Raw genomic sequence first — 18,256 nt, 5'->3', positions numbered from 1 at the left:
ACGTCACCTTCCCGCCCGCCCGCTACATTGTAAGGGGCATGTACGCTGGTCACTGCATTGAAAGGGGCATGTACGCTGGTCACTGTTTTGAAGGGGAGTGAAGAACACACACACACACACACACACAAAAAGGTAACTTGTTAATTTAACGTTTATTTCTATGAGGAGGAGTAATTCTGAGGGGTCCAAACAAAGAAATAATAAAAAAGTGACAAAAAAGTTATTTTTATAATGATGAGTTTTGCGGCTCCCAGGTTTTTTTTCTTCGGAAACGGGTCTTTTTGTCTTAAAGGTTGCAGACCCCTGCCATAGGTGCTAGGGGTGCGGGGCACCTGGGTGCTGGGTTCTCAGGGGCACCAGGCCAAGAATCTGGGGCTGAGATTTGGAGTCCAGGGATTGAAGAGCCAGGCCAGCCGACAGCCGCTGCCAAGCGGAGCAGAGCCCGTCAGAGCGTCAAAGGCTTTTCTGCTGCAGGCGCTGAGTTGTTTATTTAAATTGTATGCCCGCTGTTACCTTAAAATGGAAACTTAAACTGATGGAACATCAGAATACCCAGATGGGTGGGGTATAAATAAATAATTATTATTATTAGCGCAGCTTGCGGATTTAACATATAGAATAAGAGAACAAGAAGAATATACGTTTCAAGAAGACTGGAAAATGTTTCTTGAATATATGGAGGAAAATTGTGTATTGTGTGCACTTGAAAACGTTGGCAGCATTAAGATAAATTCAACAGTGTAAACAAGTTTGATAGATGTAAAAATGGAATACTGAATGGCTTCGTTTTATATATATATATATATATAATGAGAGGGGAAAATAAATGCATGAAAAGCACCCTGCCCGGTTCCAAAATTAAATACCAAAGCGACCTTGTCCCGAAATCAGGCGGCTGCGCCTCGAAGACTACATTATCCAGCATGCTCCACCGGATGACCGCCCCCCTACCCGAGCGACCCGGAAGCCGCCCCTCTGCGCCTGCGCGACGCGGGCTTGCTCAGCGGCGGGGCTGCCTTGAGGAGTGTCCCTCGTTCGCTCGCCTCCTTCCGCGCACCTGCTGCCGCCGCCGCCGGCAACCGCCGCCTCTTCCTTCCCCGCTTCCGGCCAGCCAGATACGGCCCTCGCGCGCGGCACGAGCAGGCCCCGCTCTCCGCTTAACCCTCTCGTCGCCGAGCCTCTCCTTTCCTCCTTCCTCGCGCCCCGAGCGGAGCCATGGCGGACACGGCGCAGAACGGGCCCATGCAGGGAGGCGCGGGCGGCGGAGCCGTGGTGAGTTGAGTCCGGCGGGGCGGCCTAGCGCGGCCTTCGCGGCCCTGCTTCGACCCTCGGCGGGGCGGCATCCCGACGCTCCGCCTGAGAGGATTATATTTTATTTTATTCGAAACCGGCCTCACGCCTCTTCAGCCCCCGGCGTAGCTCAGTCGGTAGAGCCGGGGACTGTTAACCCCAGGGTCGTGGGTTCGAGTTCCACACGGAGGGCAAAAAAGGCATAGCTGTCAACTTTTCCCTTTTCTCGCGAGGAATCCTATTCGGAATAAGGGGATTTCCCTTAAAAAAAAGGGAAACGTTGACAGCTACGAAAAGGATTCCTGCATGTGGCAAAGGGTTGGACTAGATGACCCTGCGGAGGGGTCCCTTCCAACTCTGTAAACCGTCCTGAGACCCCCAGGTATAGGGCGGGATATAAATTCAATTAATAATAATAATAATATTTCTGTCCCTCTGTAAGGCTATACTTGCGCTCCCATGGAGAGCTGTACAGTGGTACCTCGGGTTACATACGCTTCAGGTTACATACGCTTCAGGTTACAGACTCCACTAACCCAGAAATAGCGCTTCAGGTTAAGAACTTTGCTTCAGGATGAGAACAGAAATCGTGGTCCGGCGGCATGGCAGCAGCAGGAGGCCCCATTAGCTAAAGTGGTGCTTCAGGTTAAGAACAGTTTCAGGTTAAGAGCAGACCTCCGGAATGAATTAAGTACTTAACCCGAGGTACCACTGTATATGGTTTTCTTCATAGGGAGAGCTCTGATTTCAGGTTGTTTCAAATCCGTGGGTTGTCTCCAGTATTGTATCCCCTTCTTGTAGCAGGGCAAATCTGCTCAAATTCTGAGATTGGGGGTGTCGTAGCTCACCCCCCAAACCCAGTTTTCAGGGCTACGAATGAGGCAGTAGTTAATTGATTAAGTTATACGCCGCCTTTATCTTCCAAGTGGCTTAAGGTGGTGTACATGGTTGTCCTCCACATTTTCATCCTTCACAGCAACCCTGTGAGGCAGGTTAGGCTGAGAGATGATGGCTGGCCCAAGGTCACCCAGTGAGCTTCACGGCTGAGCAGCGATTCAAACTGTGGCCTCCCAGGTCATAGTCCCAACGCTTTAACTGTTCATGTATCAATGGGCACATGTGGGGGCAGATTGACACAACCGCACGGCTCCCCCCGCCCACCTCCAATGAGGGTTTATTCTGAATCTCTGATAGTTGTGTAGAGGAGGGAATTTGGATGTCTGCAGTGGTAGTTTTGTCACAGTGACAGTGTCCCCTGTTTCACATCTCCAATAGAAGTTGCCCTCTCTTGCCTCTTAATTGCCCTTCAGAAGTTTCAGTTCCTCTTAACTTTTTTTATTTAAAGCTTCCAGGCTTGGCTTTTTCCTCTCCACTGCTGCCTTTGGCAAAGGTTTGTGGAACAGGCTGAAGGAGCCAACTCAGTGTCAAGAGTCCTAAGTTGTCCTGGCTGTTTTTTGAAACATGGGCTATGCAACAGATGTTTAGGTTACTGCACTAGTACGTAGGCACTTAGGAAGTTGTTTGATGCTAAGACCATTGGTTTCTTTAGTTCTGTATTACCTATACGGTGGTACATATGCTTCAGGTTACAGACTCATTAGCTAAAGTGGTGCTTCAGGTTAAGAACAGTTTCAGGTTAAGAACGGACCTCCGGAACAAATTAAGTACTTAACCCGAGGTACCACCGTACCACGGATGGGGAGCCCCTGGCTTGTGAACCAAAGTTGGCTTGCCAAACCATTTTCCCCAACCATAGACGCCTGTCTCATGCCTAGCACCATATGTGATGTTGGGTATATGGGAACGGGTGGCGATGTGGTCTAAACCACTGAGCCTCTTGGGCTTGTTGATCGGAAGGTTAGCAGTTTGAATCCATGCAACGGGGTGAGCTCCTGTTGCTCTGTCCCAGCTTCTGCCAACCTAGCAGTTCGAAAGCATCCAAGTGCAAGTAGATAAATAGGTACCGCTGCGATGGGAAGGTAAATGGTGTTTCCATGATCTCTGGTTTCCGTCACGGTGTTCCGTTGCACCAGAAGCAGGTTAGTCATGCTGGCCACATAACCTGAAAAGCTGTTCATGGACAAACGCCGGCTCCCTAGGCCTGAAGTGAGATGAGCACCACAACCCCATAGTTGCTTTTGACTGGACTTAATCGTCCAGGAGTCCTTTACCTGTGGGGCAAGTAGAAATGTGTTTGGATACTTTTAGAAATAATGAATAAACTCCCTGTGCATCAGTTTAATCCTGCTTGCTTTTGGTGCAGAAAACAGGCTTGAGCATCAGCTGACACACAGGGAGTTAAATCCTGCTGGGTCACTATCTCCCTCCACTCCCGTGGGCAAACTTTGACAAGTGGGTGGCCCAGCACACTGTCAAAAGTGGTCTGCAGTGTATGCGGCGGTAAAAATCTGACTCACTGGGCCAAAATGATTCCCCCCCCTTTCCACACTGACTGGTAAAGAGACTAAAAAATGTTACCTACAGCACAAGCTATTGTGGGTTAGAGCCCAGTTCATCAGCTGTTTCCCCAATTGTCAACTGTATACGCACAATGGATCTAAAAGAAAAAAAGTGTAAAGGTTGGAATGAAGTGGCAATAGGATGCCAAAACCATGTAGTAAATTATTTTATGGGCTGAATGTGAATGCATTTGGAAATTTGCAAACCAACAAACCAAAAGCATATTTTGGAAAAGGGCAGGGAACTGGGAACAGTCAAGTTCTGGCCAATTTGATTCATTTCTTGTCTATGTAGGATGGGTGTGACTGCCTCCCTGGAAACCGGATTTACCTTTCCCCATTTAGTTTATAGGCAGGCAGGGCCACTGGCAAAATGTTCAGGCTAGCTGATATTTCCACATACACATAACAACTTGCAACACCATATTAGTCATGGTGAAATGCACAAGCCGTTTCATGCTACCGGTGGTAGTTCATGCTGGGCCTGCTTAACTTGTGATCCATTAAGCCAGATGCAGACCACCAGCTGTGTATTTGGACCCACAAAATACTTGACAGCCTATTTGTTTTTGCAATCCTGAGCAGGAACCAACAACAAAAGCTTTTTAATGAACTGCTGTTTCTGGCTGATGGGGCTGCATTTGGCTTGTGCATGTGGCCCTTCAACAGGTACTTTGCCTTGATAGAATGTGGTTGTAGTACACTTTGCAGTACAGTGGTAATCTGAAACTGTTCTTAACCTGAAGCACTACTTTAGCTAATGGGGCCTCCCCCTCTGCCGTGCCGCTGGAGCACGATTTCTGTTCTCATCCTGAAGCAAAGTTCTTAACCTGAGGTACAATTTCTGGGTTAGCGGAGGCTGTAACCTGAAGCGTATGTAACCCGAGGTACCACTGTATTGCATTGGTGAAACTATTAGCAGGCTGTGTCATAGCTACTTCTATCCTCTTGTAGGAAATTTTTGAATTGGACCTTTAGATAGGAGTCATACCTGATGCTAGGTGGACTTCTGGGGAAAACACGAAACACTGAGTTCTGATAGCTTCCTTATCTTCCATAAACACACAGCCCAAAATTTTTATCTGCTAGCAGTTTAACAGAAGAAACTTTCTTTGGTTTTTTTCTTTTTTAATGACTATCCCACAGTATGGTGGTGACTTCATTTTCTACAGAGAATACTCCCAGGGCATTTTCTATGGTAACTGCCTGCACTACTAAAAATGCCCTGAGAGTTCATATAGGTGACTGCAGCCACTGCTGTTGCCCTAACTGCTCAGAGATGGGAGGGCTTGCTAGTTCAGTTAGTCACCACCTGTCCTAGCCATGAGGCAAAGTAGATATCTTCATTCTGTGAGCAATGGAGGGCTATACAGTGGTGCCCCGCAAGACGAACGCCTCGCAAGACGAAAAACCCGCTAGACGAAAGGGTTTTCCGTTTTGGAGGCGCTTCGCAAAACGAATTTCCCTATGGGCTTGCTTCGCAAGAAGAAAGCCCATAGGGAAATCTCCGGGGACCTCTTTTAAATGCTAGCGGTGGGGAGCAAAGCCTTCCCCCCCCTCCGGCCTTCAGAAGAGGTCCAGGAAGGCCGGCGGGGGACGAAAGGCTTTGCTCCCCACCGCCAGCATTTTAAAAGCAGTCCGGGATAGCAGGGAAGCGCTTCCCGCTATCCCGGATGGCTTTTGAAGGCAGGCGGGGGGAGCAAAGACTTTTGCCCCCCGCCTGCCTTCAAAAGCCGTCCGGGAGCATTTTAAAATCGCCCCGGGACAGCGGAGGAATTCTTTGTCCCCCCTGCCTGCCTTCCCGGGGGCTTTTAAATCGCCCCAGGACAGCGGAGAATTCCTGCGTTTCTCCGCTCTCCCGGGAAGGCAGGCAGGGGGACAAAGACTTTTGCCCCCCGCCGGCCTTCCCGGGGGCTTTAAAATCGCCCCGGGACAGCGGAGAATTCCTCCGCTGTCCCGGGGCGATTTTAAAAGGCTGGCAGGCGGCAGCGCTGCTGCCCACCAGCCTTTTAAGATCGCCCCGGACAGTGGAGAAGTCCTCCGCTGTCCCGGGGTTTTTAAAATGCTGGGGGACAGCAGTGAAGCCTTCGCTGCCGCCTGCCAGCATTTTAAGATCGCCCCGGACAGCGGAGAAGTGCTCCGCTGTCCCGGGGTTTTTAAAATGCTGGGGGACAGCAGTGAAGCCTTCGCTGCTGCCTGCCAGCATTTTAAGATCGCCCCGGGACAGCGGAGAAGTCTCCGCTGTCCCGGGAAGGCAGGCGGGGGGGAAGCAAAGACCTTCGCCCCCCGCCGGCCTTCAGAAGAGGTCGGGGGACAGACTGTCCCCGGACCTGGTCTGAAGGCGGTTTCCATAGGAACGCATTGATTGATTTTCAATGCATTCCTATGGGAAACCGTGCTTCGCAAGACGAAAAACTCGCAAGACGAAAAGACTTGCGGAACGAATTAATTTCGTCTTGCGAGGCACCACTGTACTGAGCCTAGACTGAGTAGGGATTGGTTTTGGGATGTCCTGTTCCATTCCAGAAGGTGGTGAAGTTCACCAGAACTGCTCCTAGCGACTATCTGACATGGGTGCTAGCAGAGAGCAGCTGAGTTATCCTCATGGTTCTCAAAGAGCAGATATTCAAAGTAAACCCTCTTAATTGTTATTTTAATTTATTGCCTGACCTTCACCCTATGATCCCTGGGTGGGTTACAACAGTTTAAACTGTGACATTAAAAACAGATTTTAAAATTTACAGTTACAAAAATGCAATCACAAAACATAGGTCTTTAGAAGTCTCATAATTGTGTCTTCCAAATTTAAGAGCGACTGTGTGGAGATTGCTTTTTTATCTGTTATTTGCACTTGCATTTATGAAAAAGCCAAAGTTTTGCATTCTTCGTATTGTCTGTTATCTATGTTGGTTCTGGATCTGGTCAGTTTGGTGGGTATTTGTTCTTTAACAGTGGGTAAAACAGTGGGCTGCTTTGGGAGGGTGGATGTGATAGAAATTTAATAAATAAAAACAATAAATAAATGTTTATTCACTAACTACTTTTCCTTTCATTACAGCAATTTCTGATTACTAATAAGTTGGATACAGCAATGTGGCTTTCCCGTATATTCACAGTTTACTGTTCGGCTTTATTTGTCCTGCCTCTTCTAGGGTATGTATAATAATGTTCTTTAAAGCAGTAGTGCCCCTGATATCCTTAGAAAGGACACTGCTTTTTTAAGCGACAGAATGAAACAGAAAACATACATTATGCTTAAAAGCTCTGTTTCACATTTTATATGCATATACAGTTGTTCTAATCCAGCTAAGGTTAAGCTTTTGTTACTTCCCATCCATTTTAATATGAGATATCAATCTATATTCTTAGCTGTCCATTGGAAATCAGTGTAGTGTGTAGATGTGAAATATCAGTCAGTGATTTGGGGCAGAAGATTTTCCAGTGCTTTATTTTTATGTGGGAGTTTTAACTTTCGTTAAGTTCATTAGCGACAACAAAAGGATGCCCATGTCAACTACAGAATTGGGCAAGCTTAGCAATTTCAAAGTTTGTAGCTTTGCTTACTGAATGCTAAATTAGATCACTCTCTAGGCTATGAGAAAATGTTTAAATGCTGACTGAAAGATTTCCAATGCAAATTAGCCTAAATTTGCATAGGAAAAAATCCAGGAAACCTATATCACTGACTTTGGTTGGACTTTGACCAATATTTTGCAAATATCAGTGCTTGATATTTGGTTCTGTTTAAGAACCAACTTTACACCTGTTCAGTAATCTGTACATTATACACCTTCAGCTCAAGTGAGTGTCATTTATTGTTTAGGTTTTGATATTGTCATTTAACTAGATTCCAGTTACTACGTTATTGTTTATCTGCCATTTTTCTCTCCAAAGAAACGTCAAATAGATAACTGCATTGAAAATACTTTTAAATGACATTCTCCCCTCCCCCACTCTCCCAAACTTGGCACACCTGTAGAGTTCAGTGCCAAGCGCCGGGAATGCTTCTCAGACTGAGTAACAGTTACATCTTGGCAGAGCTTAGCAGGGAGGGCTTCAGAGACTGAAATGATGATGCAATTCTCTTGGGAGGAAGACTTGAAGCTGCAACTCGGTTTGTATGGTAACCTCTCCTTTGATAATTCTCAAGGTTGCATGAAGCAGCTAGCTTTTATCAACGTGCCTTGCTGGCAAATGCTCTCACCAGCGCCCTTCGACTTCACCAAAGGCTACCACATTTTCAGCTAAGCAGGGCGTTCCTGGCTCAAGCCTTGCTGGAGGACAGCTGCCACTACCTTTTGTATTCCCTCATCTTTGTCAATTCCTACCCTGTTACAAGTATCCTTTATACAAGTCTTGTAATACTTCCAATTCTGTAATAGTTTGATTGTGCTTTTGCTGTCGTAGAAAGCTAGACTTAAATCAGGGATTACTCCAGCGCATACCTTTGCTCAGCCACAAAGCCTACAGGGTGATAACCGGCCAGATTCACGTTCTTGCGTAGCTGCATTGTTTTATACTTTCGGGATGTCCCATGATTATAATATTAAGTAGTTGTGTTCTTTGCTATAAATCAAGCACCACTAGGAGTTCTTTCTAATAATAATAATAATAATAATAATAATAATTTATACCCCATCCACCTGTCTGGGTTTCTCCAGCCACTCTGGGCGGCTTCCAAGAAAACACTAAAATACCTATTAAACATTAAAAGCTTCCCTAAACAGGGCTGCCTTCAGGTGTCTCCCAAAAGTTTGGTAGTTATTTTTCTCTTTGACATCTGGTGGGAGGGCTTTCCACAGGGCGGGTGCCACTACCGAGAAGGACCTCTGCCTGGTTCCCTGTAACTTGGCTTCTTGCAGCGAGGGAACTGCCAGAAGGCCCTTGGTGCTGGACCTCAGTGTCCGGGCAGAACGATGGAGATGGATACGCTCCTTCAGGTATACTGGGCCAAGGCCATTTAGGGCTTTAAAGAAAATTACCAACACTTTGAATTGTGCTCGAAAACGTACTGGGAGCCAGTGTAGGTATTTCAAGGCAGGTGTTATGTGGTCTCGGCGGCCGCCCCCAGTCACCAGTCTAGCTGCCGCATTCTGGATTAGTTGTAGTTTCCGGGTCACCTTCAAAGGTTGCCCCACATTGTTTTCCAATGTACTTCTTATAAATAAAAATGTTGGTGTGGGGGGAACAAAATTTTATTCTGAAAGTGTGGCCCACAGAAAAAGGTTAGAGAACCACTGGACTGGAGTCAGAAGCGGAGGGAGGGGGGTACAGTGGGTGCGGGCCACCCCGGGTGTCACCACTGAGGAGGGTGACAAAATGACAGTTGGCACTCACCACAGGGCCTGCAGCATGCCCAAGCCATGTGTCTGTCCTGGGAGAGACGTGGTGGCTGAACTCTATCTCCCCCCCCCCCCTTATGTGTGCTTTTTGTTGTTCATGAAATTACCACTTCACTTCCTGCTTTATATATGTATAGGGCAGTCACACAAATTAAGGCCTCATCACCTCTAGTCTCACCCTAAACAGAAGCACCACCTTTATTAACTCTTATTTATTACCTATTGATGTAATGTATCTGAATCAAAATAAACAAGTGAGCTCATATTTCTTAGCCCCATCAATTTATTTAATAAGGTTGCAATCCTATACCTTCTTCTGAGAAGACCTGTATAGGATTTCACTCTAAAACATTGATCTACTGATTTCAACTCTGGCCCTACATAAGTTAAGTACACACAAACTGCTGGATGCCTATACTTCTACAAGTGCATACTGCTAACCCTAATTTTCAAATTCCATTCCATGGTTAGGACTGTGTTCTGTGTTACTAAGTGTTTAATACAGCTGCCTAACTTTAATCACCTGAATCTTAAGGTCCAACGTTTTCTCATACAAAAGAATCTGAATTTAAAGCAAGAGATCACAGGCTTGCATGCCGACACAAGTGGACGATGTGCTTGAATATTCAGACTACAGTGTAAATGTGAAATAACATGCGTGAGTTTGTAATTCTCCTTAAATTTCACTTCAGTGAGTATTTTCCCAGTTCTGTTGTTTTCTTTGCTTCACGCTGCCACCTACACAAAGAAGGTTCTTGATGTAAGTATGTTGTTAGTGTATGATCTTGTGCCCCTTACTTGCCACATTGCTCTTTGTAAGGAGGGCAGGATTCGGATGAGACATGGATTTTTTAAGGGGTAAACTGGAAACGGGGATCTGGCTATTTTCTGCCACAGTTTGTGTAGCTCATCCAGTTCTGCTGCTTCTATCAAAGGGTTAGCAGGTAGGAAAGAAAAGGATACACGTGGAGAGCCAGAATGTTTGGTGAGGACTGAGGAGACTTGGGTTCAAATCCCTATGTACAGTGGTGCCCCGCAAGACAAATGTCTCACAAGACGGAAAACCCGCTAGACGAAAGGGTTTTCCGTTTTGGAGGTGCTTCGCAAAACGAATTTCCTATGGGCTTGCTTCGCAAGACGAAAATGTCTTGCAAGTTCCTGCAGGGTTTTTTTACCCCCCCCTTTTCCCAAGCTGCTAAGCCGCTTAACAGCTGATCCGCTAAGCCGCTTATCAGCTGATCCGCTAAGCCGCTAATAGCGCTAAGCCGCTAATGGGCTTGCTTCGCAAGACCAAAAAACCGCAAGACGAAGAGACTCGCGGAACGGATTCTTTTCGTCTTGCAAGGCACCACTGTATCTGTGATCCTTGCTGGGTGACCTTGATCATTATTCAATCTAACCTCCTGCACTGGGTTGTTTGGGTTAAATGGTGGCAGTGGGGAACTGAAACTGAATATTAGGTTGACTGTTTCCTGCATAATAAACATTGTAGCAAGGTTTGCAAAATTCAGTTTTCCTGCTTATTATATTTAGACTGCCTTTCAAGGTTTATAAAATAATTATAGCATAGCTGAAAGAATTCCCAAAGTTTGAATTTGTATACATAGCACAAAGTTTCCTGACATTGCTTTTTTACTCCCTTCTTTCAAGGCACGAGGTTCAAATAGTCTTCTTTTCCTAAGAAATCTCTTGGACAAGTTAAATGCCAATCAGCAAAACATCCTGAAATTTATAGCTTGCAATGAGATCTTCTTGATGCCGGCTACTGTGTTTATGCTTTTCAGGTATGAGATGAAACATTAACTTTTATTTTTATTCGGATGGTGTTCTATAACTGCTTGGGAATACAGAATCAGACTGTTTCTTGTTTATCATTGCAATGTCCCTATAAGGGACCATCCTTGCAGTCTGAAAACTAAGGTCGGGTTGTGATTTTCTCACCATCTCCTGACCCTGTGGCTGTGCTGCACTAAGAACCCTATTTTTACGATGCACAGGGTTTGCTTGCTGACTAATGTAAGGATGGTTTCTTGATCCTTAAGGCAAAGATCAGCATAGTCTGTTCTTGTTCCTTTGGAGAAATTTTACTTTCATGCGCATGAAGAAAGCTCTGATTCAGATGCCAAAAAGACAATATTGCATTTTAAGTGCCCGTTATTTTGTAATAGTGTGTTCCAATTTGGGTTGTATTCAAAGTAGCATTAAGGAAAATGTTCTATCAGTGAAATAATTTCTCTTTGTTCAACAGAATGTTCTGCCCCTCTCCTCCCACCGTGCACCCCCTAATTCTGTTCTGGAGTTCCCCCAACCCTCTAGAGCAGATTTGGGGGTGGAACAGGGTGTGCACAGGGGGAGGAGGGGGGTGAAGTCCTGTTGTGCAAGCGAAACTCATTCCCCTTGCACAGTTATTTATTTAAATACCATCCTTTGTATCTAAGCTACCTTGCAGACCACTGGTGGAAGAATGGAATATACCAGTAATTTATTATAATTTCTTATTTACCGTATTTTTCGGTCTATAAGACACACTTTTTCCCTCCTAAAAAGTAAGGGGAAATGTGTGTGCATCTTATGGAGCGAATGCAGGCTGCGCAGCGATCGCTGAAGCCAGAACAGCAAGAGGGATCGTTGCACAGCGAAAGCAGCGATCCCTCTTGCTGTTCTGACTTCGCTTCGCTGGAGAGGTGTTGCGCAGAGAGGGAAAGTTGCGCAGAGCCCCTCCCGCCCAGCGGGAGGGGAAACGGAGCCCCTTTTGTTTCTCCTCCCGCTTTGCTGGAGAGGCGCTGCGCAGATGCAGAATTTTTTTTTCTTGTTTCCCTCCTCTAAAACTAGGTGCGTCTTATAGAGCGAAAAATATGGTATTTATTGAATTTATATACCTCCGTATACCCAGAGGTCTCAGGGGCGTTCACAGAACAAAATCAAAATATAAAACCACAAAATATATAAAACAATAAAGTAAAATAAAAGCAATATCCCCCCCACAAAAAAACACATTTTAAAAGGGCAAAGGATGTCATCCAAAGGCACCTAAAGATGTATAATGAAGGTGCCAGGCAAACTTCCCTGGGGAGAGCATTCCACAGACGGAGAGCCACTGCAAACTTCTAGCTTCCATTGAATTCAGTGGAATTTATTTCTAAGTAAATATGCACAGAATTCTGCCGTAAGGCAGCTCCTTCCAGTGCATGCTTGTCCGAGAGAAAGGTCTACTGAACACAGTGGACTTGCTTCTGAGTAAACACACATTAAAGGTACATGATTTCATGGCAGGAGGGGGCAACACTAGTTCCTTTATAAGGTTTTAATGTTTCAGCCAATTTGACGCATTTTATTTAATGATCTGCGGCTGTTGTGACTCATCCGTCACAGTGTGTGCATGTCAAATACTGTGTGAAAACATTTATTTAGTTGTAAGGGTCTTTTGCAGGTCAAAGCAGTTACTATGTATGAAGAAAAACATAAGGTGGTACCTTACTGCAAATCCTACACTGTTTCCTTTTAAATAAATCTACCCGTCCACCACCCCACCTTTTTTCTTCTGTTCTTTTCAGTGGGCAGGGAAGCTTGCTGCAGCCATTTATTTACTACAGATTTCTTACACTCCGTTATTCCTCCCGCCGAAATCCATATTGCCGGTAAGAAACCAATTACGATTTAAAGTTGTTGTTGTTGTTGTTGTTGTTGTTGTTGTTGTTGTTGTTGTTGTAAATACAGTGCTTAAACAGTTGGCTCCTGGGTGTTCCCATATCATGGACTAAAAAGAGGAGTTAAAGGAAGTAATTAAAAACATGAAGATGGGAAAATCACCTGGCTCTGATGGATTCTCAGCATCCTTTTATAAAACATTTAAGGAACAAAGACTTCCACAAATGGCCAGGCTATACAATGATATTTTAGCCGGTAACCTACTTCCTGCAACTTGGAAGCATTCAAGAATCATAGTTATTCTCAAACCTCACAAGGACTCCACCAATATCATACCAGGCAATCTCTTTATTAAATCTAGATTATAAAATCTTTACGGCCAATCTGGTCAATGGATTAAAAACATTTATTGGCAGCTGTATACAGGTAGACCAATCTGGGTTTGTTTCAGGGTGAAGAGTTACTGATCCAATAAGGAAATTATTGAACAGTTTTATTTCATTAGAAAAAATCATAACCTTTAACAAGCCTCTCACTTGATATTTTTAAACTATTTGATTGCCTAGAACCAAATTATCTAATGGAAATAGTTCAGAAATGTGATTTTGGCCAAAAAAAAAATGTTAAAGCTTTCGAAGGTATTTATATATATATAGAGAGAGAGAGATTGAATGATTGATTGATTGCAGGCCACAATTATAATAAATAATTTAGATTGCTCCCCACCCCAAATGTTTAGTCATAGAACAAAACAGGGATGTCCTCTGATGCCCATTTTGTCTTAATTTTAGAAACATTGGTAATCAGATTACACAATGCCCTCTCTGGTACGGGAATGGTTTCGTCGCGTAATGTTGTGTGTTTAAATGTTTTTGTACTTCTGCAAACCTCAGAATATCTCTGGCTATGGTAATATGGCTATGGCAGTGTTTTTCAACTTTTTTTGGGCAAAGGCACACTTGTTTCATGAAAAAAATCACGAGGCACACCACCATTAGAAAATGTTAAAAAAATTAACTCTGTGCCTATATTGACTATATATAAAGTAATTCTCTTGAATAGGAATCAAATAAACACATAGAAAGTATTTTATAATTACTTTATTATGAAATAGTAAGTAAACAGAAATATGAAAAATTATAAAATACTTTATTTTTAAATCTTTTGAATTTTTCAATTTTTCCCACGGCACACCAGGCAACATCTCGCGGCACACTAGTGTGCCGCGGAACAGTGGTTGAAAACCACTGGGCTATGGTAATAAAGGCAGCCCTGTTTAGGGAAGTTTTTAATGACCGAACTGATGTTTTAATGTATTTTTATTCTCTTCTTGGAAGCTGCCCAGAGTGGCTGGGGAAACCCAGCCAGATGGGAAGGGTATAAGTTGTTGTTGTTGTTGTTGTTGTTGTTGTTCTCCTCCTCCTCCTCGTTATTATTGATTTTGATGAAGGTTTAGGTTTGAGTGAGATGTAGGAGGTACTGTTGCAAAGATATTTCTGTAAAAAGTGTCTGTTATTTTCAGAACCCTCTTCACGGAACTTCGGATTGTCGTTGAGCATGTCATCATGAAACCGTCGTGCCCGGCATTTGTACGAAGGCTCTGTGTCAGCAGCATTTCTTTTATAAGCAGACTGGCACCAACAGTTGCATAGTCAACACTGGAAACATGCGTACGTTTGTCTGATGAACTTTCTAAGCAGCTGGTATTTCTGCTGGTGATTTATAAATTCTGGATCTCAGTCAAGGTTGTATGGAAACATGTTTTCTTCCAAGAGCCTGTTCTGTGAATTGTATCCTATATGTTTAAAAAGTCTTGTTTTTCAAGATGTTTCCGTGCTTTGTGGAAGATGAACGCTTGCCATCTTAGACAGAATACTTTCCAATGCAAAACAGTGGCGACAACCCTGCATTGTACAATATGGCTTTTGTGCTGTCATGTATGTCCTCTTCGATACTGAATGAAAATACTTATTCAAAAAAAATAATAATGTCCAGGCAATACTAGCTGGATTGTGTCTAACAAGCTGTAAGCTGTGGCTGCAACATAACTAGTAGCCTCTTAGGGGTACCTACTGAAATCTCTACCCATGCGGTACATTTGAGTCAGTATTCCTTCCATTCAGTAAATGAGACAGGCTTAGTCAATTGAGTAAATCATTGTGGTCAATACAAATCAATTGGCACCTACTTCAAATGTGAACAGTAGAACAAAGCATCAAATTTCATTGTTCTGATTTATTTAATGCTTTTGAAATGGAAAGCTCTCTGCCCTTCCCTAAGCACTTTATTTCTTTGTAAAGTAAATATTTCTCTAGATCATCTGACTGCCCTGTTTTTTTCCTGTCTTCAAAAAGCAGGCTTCTTAAAATGCCAGTCTTTGAAAAGTCTGAATAATAAAGATGGATGTTACATTAATTTGAAATATACATTGGAAGTGTTGCCCTTGTGAGGTAATTTTTAAAGTTCATGCAGTTAGGCTAGTTCCAAACACCATTGCATACTCGTGGTGCAATGCTAAACATGGCAGTAGCTGTAAATTACATAATGACATAGGCCTGCCTTTCAAGTTATGAGCATGGATCTTCTCTCTTTGTCCACCTTCAGTTTATATGCATGGGCACAACTGCAGATGTGTCGGACCATAATGTGGCGTGGGCATGTGTCTCCTGTCCCAGCCCTTTCTCCTGTACACATGGTCAGGAGACTGAGAGGATGTGATTGTGGGAACACAGCTCTGTTGCGACCTCATAGGACTTCTGTCTCTGTGGATGCTGCACCTGCACAGGGAAGGATTCTGCCCATCCTGCTCAAACTAGAGGAACTATTTTGTAAAGCAGAGGTGTGGAAACTCTGGCCCTCCAGATGACGTTGCTCTCCAACTCACATCTTCCTCAGCCAGCATGGCCAGGGGTCAGGGATGATGGGATTGCTACTCTAGGACCTGGAGGGTCACAAGTTTCCCACCACAGGAATAAAATAATATTGCAGTACTTCTTCCCTGGAGAAGAAGCACTCTTCCAGTAATTGTAGCCTTATTTCGGTAGAAGTGGGGCTGTTGTCTTACAAAGCAGTCTGGTCATTTGCTATTTCAACATACCAAGAAGGAAAAAAACTGCACAAACTGGTTCACTTAACAGATTCAGCAACCTAATAGTTTTGATTCCCATGATAAGCCGGTTATTGTCCTGAGGACTGAAGAGCATTTTAAACTGAGTTGCTTCACACGTGCATTCTTCTTCTTGAAGCAGAGCTGACCAACTTTTAAAAAAAATTGGTCTGAGGGTTACATTCCTGTAGTCAACCCACCTGGGGCTATACACATTTGTATGCACAGGTACATAACCCACCTCTTTTCAGTTGATCCTTGCAGATCTTCTGAGAAAAGGCTGTTAGCCCCTCTCTGCTTCTGAAATGGTAACTGGGGAAGGGTTATCTTCATATCCACCAAGAATCTGGGCAGAGAAATTTAAGCCTTTCTGATCACCCCAGTTCTGTGACTACTTTTTTATTTTGGGTATGTCACCCCCCCAGAAAAAAATAATGAGTGTGGGTGTGTTTTGGGGAGGCAGAAAAAGTTGGGGTTTGAGGGGGGCGGAGGGCAATCAATTTAGGCATCTGTGTCTAGCCAAACACCTTGGTGTTTATTAAAATTCTTCCTGGACTTGAGGTTGGGGGTTGGGCAGGTTGCTGTTTTTCATTGCTCTCCTGCCCCCACTCTCCCAGTTCCTAACTATGCAGGAGTATTCAGTTGTGTGATATTTCCCAGCCGAGCTGTTTGTGTATGCTTGGTCCGAATCACGTAATATTAACTTGGACCACTCAGAATACAACCTGTTCCTGAGAAATACTCTGGAGAGGTTTTGCATAATGATAGCTGATGGTTTAGCGAACACATGTCCTAAACGCGCAACCCAGTCTGGGTATTTCCTTGAGATAAATCTCCACTAAGTGCTCCGGGTTTACTCTCGAATGTGTTCAGCCCTCCTTGAGCCAGGGATAGTAAGATCTAGGCAACCTAAAAAGGGCCAGGAAGGATGTACGTTACAGCCATAGTCTTCTATGATATCTGATGGGGAACTTGCGCTGGGAAGATATGTAAACTTGTGTGTTTGTGCATCTTCTCCTTAAATGGAAGTCACTGCGCTGTCAGCTTGTTGCTATTTATGAAGATTAAGTTATTTTTTTCCCATTGAGTGCCTGCATTTTAGAATTGAGGAATTTGCCCAGGCACTATACTTACTCATTGATTCTTCTAAGCCAATTCATGATTTAGTGTCTTAACAACTGCATGAACCGAATGATACATTTAAATAATTTGGAACGTTGCTGCTGTTTTTAAAACTATGTTTCCTTGTAACTACCTTATTATTATTTTTATTAAATGTGAATGTCATTTAGATTGAACTCATTCATTAGCTTGTCGATAGCCCACCCTTTGCTTGCTAAACCTCCGGGTATGGACAAATGCAGCTTTAAAAATGGCTGGTACGGCTGGTTGATTGCACTCCTTTTAGCTTTTTGGCTCATAAACATCTACTTATAGGGAAGGCGCACACTAGTGTGCAGGAATGCTTCATGCGTTTTTTTCACCTAGGCTCTCTTGCTTTGAGGATTTTATAAAAATTTCTACAGCAATAAAGTGACTGTTGTGGTGGTAGCCTGGAATGAAATGTCTGAACCTATTTTAACGTTATTTGTAGTTGTATGTTGAATCCCGAGGCTTGGAGTATAATTCCATTAGAGGAAAAGAAACACAACAGAGACCTCACCCCAATCCAGCTGCAACTGCAGGCAACAAAACACACATAACTGGTCACTCAGGAATGTACATCTGCATTCTTATGAATCTCAATAAACATAGCTTTGCCGATGGGCTGCTGCATCCAGTCCTCACCCACAATGCTCAATGATCACGCTTGCAAAGTCAGAGTTTGTATGGCATATCTATCTATCTATCTATCTATCTATCTATCTATCTATCTATCTATCTATCTATCATCGTCTGTCTGTCTGTCTGTCTGTCTGTCTATCATCTATATCTATATCTATCTATCTATCTATCTATCTATCTATCTATCATCTATCTATCTATCTATCTATCTTTGGATCTCTTGGAAGACTGTTTTTCAGAGCTCTCAGGATTATACCCCTCCCAGAACGATCACTTAATCAAGACAACTGGTTCCTGAATATGATTTTAAACATCAGGATTTACAGCTAACTCAATTCCATTAGTGTTCTAAATTTTATAGCCTTCTATATAAACGTTGGGGTGCAAAGATCTGTTTAGGTTCCAGCCAAGGGTCTTGCAGGTCTGTTGCAAACAGCTTCTAAAAGTCCCCTCCAGTTTCAAAGAGGTGTACTGAGCAGCAGGGGACGCAGGTGGCGCTGTGGGTTAAAGCCTCAGCGCCTAGGACTTGTCGATCGAAAGGTCGGCGGTTCGAATCCCTGCGGCGGGGTGCGCTCCCGTCGTTCAGTCCCAGCGCCTGCCAACCTAGCAGTTCGAAAGCACCTCCG

The 18,256-nt window shown here is 44.0% G+C and overlaps 1 protein-coding gene across 2 annotated transcripts; it reads left to right on the top strand.

The window, feature by feature from the left end:
- Positions 1-955: 955 nt before the first annotated feature.
- TMEM33 (transmembrane protein 33) lies at positions 956-17,396 on the top strand. Of its 2 annotated transcripts, none has more exons than XM_083755090.1 (7): positions 956-1,272; positions 6,808-6,902; positions 7,900-8,087; positions 9,784-9,851; positions 10,742-10,875; positions 12,646-12,729; positions 14,262-17,396. In XM_083755090.1, exons 1-7 carry the CDS (start codon positions 1,216-1,218, stop codon positions 14,389-14,391), a joined length of 756 nt encoding a protein of 251 aa, XP_083611216.1. In that variant the 5' UTR covers positions 956-1,215; the 3' UTR covers positions 14,392-17,396. The 2 variants fall into 2 exon arrangements, with proteins under 2 accessions (XP_083611216.1, XP_083611217.1); XM_083755091.1 differs by lacking the exon at positions 956-1,272 and adding an exon at positions 6,315-6,380.
- Positions 17,397-18,256: the final 860 nt, after the last annotated feature.

The sequence above is a fragment of the Podarcis gaigeae genome, assembly GCF_964106915.1.
Source record: "Podarcis gaigeae genome assembly, chromosome: 9".
Classification (NCBI taxonomy): Eukaryota; Metazoa; Chordata; class Lepidosauria; order Squamata; family Lacertidae; genus Podarcis; species Podarcis gaigeae.
This window is presented reverse-complemented; position numbering and strand designations above follow the sequence as displayed.

Bases quoted from the DNA above. Each gene is read 5' to 3' on its own strand.
- TMEM33 (XM_083755090.1), top strand. From the start codon at position 1,216: ATGGCGGACACGGCGCAGAACGGGCCCATGCAGGGAGGCGCGGGCGGC. The intron at 1,273-6,807 runs GTGAGTTGAGTC...CTTTCATTACAG, and splicing joins GCGCGGGCGGCGGAGCCGTG to CAATTTCTGATTACTAATAA. The intron at 8,088-9,783 runs GTATCCTTTATA...ATTTCACTTCAG, and splicing joins CAATTCCTACCCTGTTACAA to TGAGTATTTTCCCAGTTCTG.